Here is a 6,620-nt window from a genome sequence, read left to right as displayed (position 1 = left end):
GTTTCATACCTCATCCCCCTGGTTCTATACCTCATCCCCCTGGTTCTATACCTCATCCCCTTGGTTCTATACCTCTTCCTCGCTGGTTCTATACCTCTTCCCCTTGGTTCTATACCTCTTCCTCTTGGTTCTATACCTCTCCCCCTGGTTCTATACCTCTCCCCTTGGTTCTATACCTCGTCCCCCTGGTTCTATACCTCTTCCCCTGGTTCTATACCTCTTCCCCCTGGTTCTATACCTCTTCCCCTGGTTCTATACCTCTTCCCCCTGTTCTATACCTCTTCCCCCTGGTTCTTATACCTCTTCCCCTGGTTCTATACCTCTTCCTCTTGGTTCTATACCTCTTCCCCTGGTTCTATACCTCTTCCCCCTTGGTCTCTAACCTCTTCCCCCTGGTTCTATACCTCTTCCCCTTGGTTCTATACCTCTTCCCCCTGGTTCTATACCTCTTCCCCTGTGTTCTATACCTCTTCCCCCTGGTTCTATACCTCTTCCCCTTGGTTCTATACCTCTTTCTCTTGTTCTATACCTCTTCCCCCTGGTTCTATACCTCTTCCTCTTGTTCTATACCTCTTCCCCCTGGTTCTATACCTCTTCCCCCTGTCGTTCAACCTCTTCCCCCTGGTTCTATACCTCTTCCCCTTGGTTCTATACCTCTTCCCCCTTGGTTCTATACCTCTTCCCCCTGGTTCTATACCTCTTCCCTTGGTTCTATACCTCTTCCCCCTGGTTCTATACCTCTTCCTCTTGTCTATACCTCTTCCCCCTGGTTCTATACCTCTTCCCCTGGTTCTATACCTCTTCCCCTGGTTCTTATACCTCTTCCCCCTGGTTCTATACCTCTTCCTCTTGGTTCGTATACCTCTTCCCCCTGGTTCTATACCTCTTCCCCTGGTTCTATACCTCTTCCTCTGGTTCTATACCTCTTCCTTCTTGGTTCTATACCTCGTCCCCCTGGTTCTGATTGATTGAGTGGTTCTGTACCTGGTACTTCGTGACCTCTTTCCCTTGGTGCTCCTCCAGCTCTTCCAGCTGTTTGTTCAGCGACTCGATAACGTTCCGCAGGGCGTCGATCTCAGAGGAGCGTGATTGGAGCAGCCGGCGGTATTCCATGGTCTCCTCCCGGATGGAGCGCACCGCCTCGTTGTTCTTCGATGCCATCTCCGCCACTGACTCAAACTTCCCCCGGTACCAGTCCTCGGCCGCCTGCATGTTCTTATTGGCCAGCCGCTCGTATTGCGCCCGGATCTCCTTGAGTGCCGCAGACAGGTCTGGCCTGCTCACCTCCATGTCAACACACACGTTAGCCGCCACTACTTGGGCCTGCAGCTCCGCCTGCTCCTCCACAAACACCTTCTTCAGGAAGCTCATCTCCTCGGCCAGGGAGACAACGCTGGCCTCCGCATCGCAGTTAGACAGCATGGCCCGCCCCACTTCTTCCCGGGCCCTCTGCAGGGCCTCCTCCGCATCCGCACGGCACTGCGCCTCCTCCTCATAGCGCTCCTTCAGCTGCCCGTACARGTCCCTCAGGTAGTCCCTCTCTGCCTCCATGCGCATCTTATCTCCTGTCTTCTGGTCGATTGCAGCCCTGAGGCTCCGGGCTTCACCCTCGTAGAGCCCCTGAAGACGGGACGGGTCCCTCTGCCTCCTCCTGAGAGCCRCCAGCTCTGCCAGAAGGGCCCGGTTCTGCTGCTCCAGGCGCCTCACCTTGTCGATGTAGGTGGCGAAGCGGTCGTTGAGGCCCACCAGCTGCTCCTTTTCCTGGCTGCGGAGCCCCAGTAGCTCTGTGTTAAGGCTGGAGGCCTGGGCCAGGTCCATCCGTGCAGACGCATCCGGCAGTGAGGAAGAGGCCGGTGGACGCAGGGTCCGCTGCTTCCCAGCTGCCAGGCCCAGGGCTCGGGAGGAAGAGGAGGAGTAGAGAGAGGAGTACATTAAGGATTTGGTGGTGGAAGGTCGAGAAGAGCCTCGGTAGCTGTCCCAAGTGTGGCGGTAGGAGATATAAGGATCGTAGCTCATGATGGATTTTTAGTAGTTTTGTTTTTTTTTTTGAGATTTTTTTTGTTAATGTAGGATGTTTTTTTTGTTTCAGATGTTAATTTTTTTTTTAAGTCCCCCTTGTTCTGCAGACCATCGGTGAGGATGAGCGAGTGTCTTGCACTGCACCAGCTCAGCGACGCTGCAGAGCCCTGGTTTATATACAGCCAGCCGTAGTAGGGGCGTGAACAAGCAGGAAGCCTGAACTAAAAGATAATGATGGCAGGAAGAATTTAGGGGCAGTATGCTATTTGCATATGGGGTGGACCCATATGCTATTATGTATAAATGTTGGAACGCGGGGTGGTGTTCCGGGGGGTTGTGGTTCTCCGCGGGAATGCCGAGTTGGGTAGTACAGTTTGTATAAAGCGCATGTTTGAATTTAACAAGTTCTGATAAGCGTTGATTTGAAAATGATTTCCAAAGACGACACTCCCCCCCCCAGACAGATGAGAGGCTAACCTCACCACTGCCCCTCCCCCCAGAACAGATGAGAGGCAGCCTGAACGCTGCTCCCCCCAGCGGTGAGAGGCAGCCCTGCACCGTGTGCCCCCCCCCCAGAACAGATGAGAAGGCAGCGCTCCACCGATGCTGCCTCCCTCAGACTGGTTATGGACGCCCATCTGTCCCAGACCTGCTGGTTTTCAAAACTCTAATGATCCGCCTATGAAAAGGCCCAACTGAAAATTAATTCATGATTATTTATTTGACCATGCTTGTCACTTATGAAACATTTTGACATTTGGCAATCAGTTCTGTTATCCGCAAATCTCCACCCGGCACCACAGCCAGAAGAGGACTGCGCCACTCCTCATAGCCTGGTTCCTCTCTACAGGTTTACTTCCTAGGTTTTGGCCTTTTTAGGGAGTTTTTTCCTAGCCACCGTGCTTCTACACCTGCAATTGCTTGCTGTTTGGGGTTTTAGGCTGGGGTTTCTGTTACAGCACTTCGAGATATTAGCTGATGTAAGAAGGGCTATATAAAATAAATTTCTTTGATTGATTGATTGATTGACTGGCCATCAGTCCAGTATAAAAAATAAGCGCTAATTATCAAATTAAATGTTATTGTTCACATACTGTATTATGCTCACTCATGCTTGTGCCCAAAAGTAATACAACAAATGAATATATACACAGTGTGATCAATACCTAAAAATGTTGAAATATAATTTAAAAGTAGTCTGAGAATAACAGCTATTGAAGCAAAGCCAATATGCAGCGTAATGGATGACTGCTTGACTTTCCGACCTGAAGATCACTGCGTCAATGATTTGACCTGCTGTGCTGCTGTCATCTATGAACATTTGAACATCTTTGGCCATAGTTCTTGTTATAATCTCCACCCGGCACAGCCAGAAGAGGACTGGCCACCCCTCATAGCCTGGTTCCTCTCTAGGTTTCTTCCTAGGTTATGGCCTTTCTAGGGAAGTTTTTTCAAGCCACCTGTGCTTCTACACCTGCATTGCTTGCTGTTTGGGGTTTTTAGGCTGGGTTTCTGTACGCACTTTGAGATATCAGCTGATGTACGAAGGGCTTTATAAAATAATTTTGAATTGATTTGAAGATGACATGGCATCAGCCTGGGTGTTCTGAACAGAATGAGCCCGTTTGTTTTTATTGTGAAGAAACGTATCCCGCAACACACACCCTGAATGCACTCAGGCCTCCTTTCTATACTCACCAAAATCAAGATTTGGTTTTCTCTGAATGGCCTTGTGAAAGCCTAACACTGGTAAAAGCCGTAATTTTAGAAACTTAGCTAGTCATGTTGGCAATAGAACAAGCTTTTAAAATGATCCCCACTCTGACCCAGATTGAGATTTCATAACGGACAATTCTTGGATTGCGTAAACAACAACAGTAATTGTGTGAGGGCGGGGCATGCAGGGTTGCCACCCAGCCACTCCAGCCGAGGCTTGGCATTGTGCTTGGCCTGGCCTGCTGCTTTTTAATACTCAGAACCCATCTTCATTTTAGTTATGATCCTATGTCGCCAACCAGGCGACTTTTTAAAAGTACTGCATGTAAAACACCATTTTATAGACATTGAAAGGGCCACATAGGAATTAGGCCTATGCAGCCTAAAAAAACTAAACAGTTTACTTTAACCCTACCGAAATATAAAACCTAACCTGCTTAGTCTAACCCACCAGTAACCCTAACCTGCTATTGTCTAACCCACCACGTAGACCCTAACCTGCTTAGTCTAACCAACCAGTAACCCTAACCTGCTTATCTAACCCACCAAGTAACCTAACCTGCTTAGTACTACCAACCAGTAACCCTAACCTGCTTAGTCTAACCCACCAGTAAACCCTAACCTGCTTAGTCTAACGCCACCAGTAATCCTAACCTGCTTAGTCTAACCCACCAGTAACCCTAACCTGCTAGTCCTAACCCAGCCAGTAACCCTAACCTGCTTAGTCTAACCCCACCAGTAACCCTAACCTGGCTTAGTCTAACCCGCAGTAACTCCTAACCTGCTTAGGTCCTAACCCACCAGTAACCCTAACGCTGCTTAAGTTCTAACCCACCAGTAACCCTAACCTGCTTATCTAACCCACCAGTAAACTAACCTGCTTAGTCTAAACCCACCAGTACCGTAACCTGCTTAGTCTAAACCCAACCAGTAACCTAACGCTTAGTCTAACCCCAGTACCTACCTGCTTAGTCTAACCCACCAGTAACCCTAACCTGCTTGCTCTAACCCCACCAGTAACCCCTAACCTGCTTAGTTCTAACCCACCAGTAACCCTAACCTGCTTAGTCTAACCCACCAGTAACCCTAACCTGCTTAGTCTAACCCACCAGTCAATCAATCAATGCAATCAATTTTATTTTATATAGCCCTTCGTACATCAGCTAATTCTCGAAGTGCTGTACAGACAGCCCAGCCTAAAACCCCAAACAGCTAGTAATGCAGGTGTAAGAAGCACGGTGGCTAGGCGAAAACTAGCCCTAGAAGGCCCAAACCTAGAAGAACCTAGAGAGGAACCAAGGGCTATGAGGGGTGGCCAGTCCTCTTTCTGGCTGTGCCGGGGTGGGAGATTTTTATATACAGAGACTATGCCAAGATGTTCAACAGAATGTTCCGCTAAGTGACAAGCAATGGTCAAGGATAAATAATCAGTGGAATAAGAGTTTTTCCAGTTGGCTTTCATTAGCCGATCCATCAAGAGTTGAAAACGAACAAAGGTTGGGGACAGGTAGCGGTTCATAATCCGCAGGCAGAACAGCTGAACTGGAATAGCAGCAGCCAGGCGGACTGGGGACAGCAAGGAGTCACCAACGGGCGGCAGTCCCGACGCATGGTCCTAAGGGCCCATGGTCCTGCCGAGGAGAAAGAAAAGAGAGAAGGAGAAAATTAGAGAGAGCCAAGATTTTCAAAATTTCCATAAGATTGACAAAGTCATATTATGAGGTCAAATAATAATCAGGGATAAATCTCAGTTGGCTGTTCATAGCCGATCATTAAGAGTTGAAAACAGCAGGTCTGGGACAGGTAGGGGTTCCCTAACCGCAGGCCAGAACAGTTGAAACTGGAATAGCACAAGGCCAGGCGGGACTGGGGACAGCAAGGAGTCAAGCAGCGGCCGTAAGTCCCCGACGTATGGTTCCTAGGGCTCAGGTCCCTCCGAGAGAAAGAAAGAGAGAAGGATGAAAAGTTAGAGAGAGCCAAGATTTTCAAAATGTTCATAAATGACAAGCAATGTGTCACAATAATAATCAGGAATAAATCTCAGTTGGCTTTTCATAGCCGACATTAAGAGTATGAAAACAGCAGAGGTCCTGGACAGGTAGGGGTTCGTAACCACAGGCAGAACAGTTTTGAACTGGAATAGCAGCAAGGCCAGGGCAGGCGGACTGGGGACAGCAAAGGTGTCATCATGAGCCCGTAGTCCTGACGTATGGTCCTAGGGCTCAGGTTGTCTCCCGAGAGAAAGAGAGAACGAGAGAATTAGAGAGAGCATACTTAAAATTACACAGGACACTGTTGATAAAGACAGGAGAAGTACTCCCAGGTAACCAACTGACCACTAGCCCCCCGACACACACCACCTACTGCAGCATAAATATGAGGCTGGAGACAGGAAGCGGTCAGGAGACACTGTGGCCCCATCCGAAGAAACCCCCGGAGCAGGGCCAAATAGGAAGGATATAACCCCAACCCACTTTGCCCAAAGCACAGCCCCGCACCACTAGAGGTAATCCTCAACCACCACCAGTAACCCTAACCTGCTTAGTCTAACCCACCAGTAACCCTAACCGTGCTTAGTCTAACCCACCAGTAACCTAACCTGCTTTAGGTCTAACCCACCAGTAACCCAACCTGCTTCGGTCCTAACCACCAGTAACACCTAACCTGCTTAGCCTAAAACCCACCAGTAACCCTAACCGTGCTTAGTCTAACCCACAGTAACCTAAACCTGCTTAGTCTAAGGACCCACCAGTAAACCTAAACCTGCTTAGTCTAACCCACAGTAACGCCTAACTGCTTGTCTAACCCACCAAGTAACCCTAAAACCTGCTTAGTCTAAACCCACCATAACGCCTAACCTGCTTTAGTCCTAACCCACCAGTAAA

General features: G+C 49.0%; 1 protein-coding gene across 1 annotated transcript; it reads right to left on the bottom strand.

Moving 5' to 3' along the window:
• Positions 1 to 939: 939 nt before the first annotated feature.
• On the bottom strand, positions 940 to 2,183 carry neff2 (neuronal intermediate filament family member 2). The gene has a single exon (XM_070440347.1). It carries the CDS (start codon positions 2,014 to 2,016, stop codon positions 940 to 942), a length of 1,077 nt encoding a protein of 358 aa, XP_070296448.1. The 5' UTR covers positions 2,017 to 2,183.
• Between the last annotated feature and the right edge of the window lie 4,437 nt (positions 2,184 to 6,620).

Source organism: Salvelinus sp. IW2-2015, unplaced genomic scaffold (assembly GCF_002910315.2).
Source record: "Salvelinus sp. IW2-2015 unplaced genomic scaffold, ASM291031v2 Un_scaffold2445, whole genome shotgun sequence".
NCBI classification, from domain to species: domain Eukaryota; kingdom Metazoa; phylum Chordata; class Actinopteri; order Salmoniformes; family Salmonidae; genus Salvelinus; species Salvelinus sp. IW2-2015.
The sequence above is the reverse complement of the archived record's forward strand: the minus strand, read 5'-3'. Positions and strand labels throughout refer to the sequence as shown.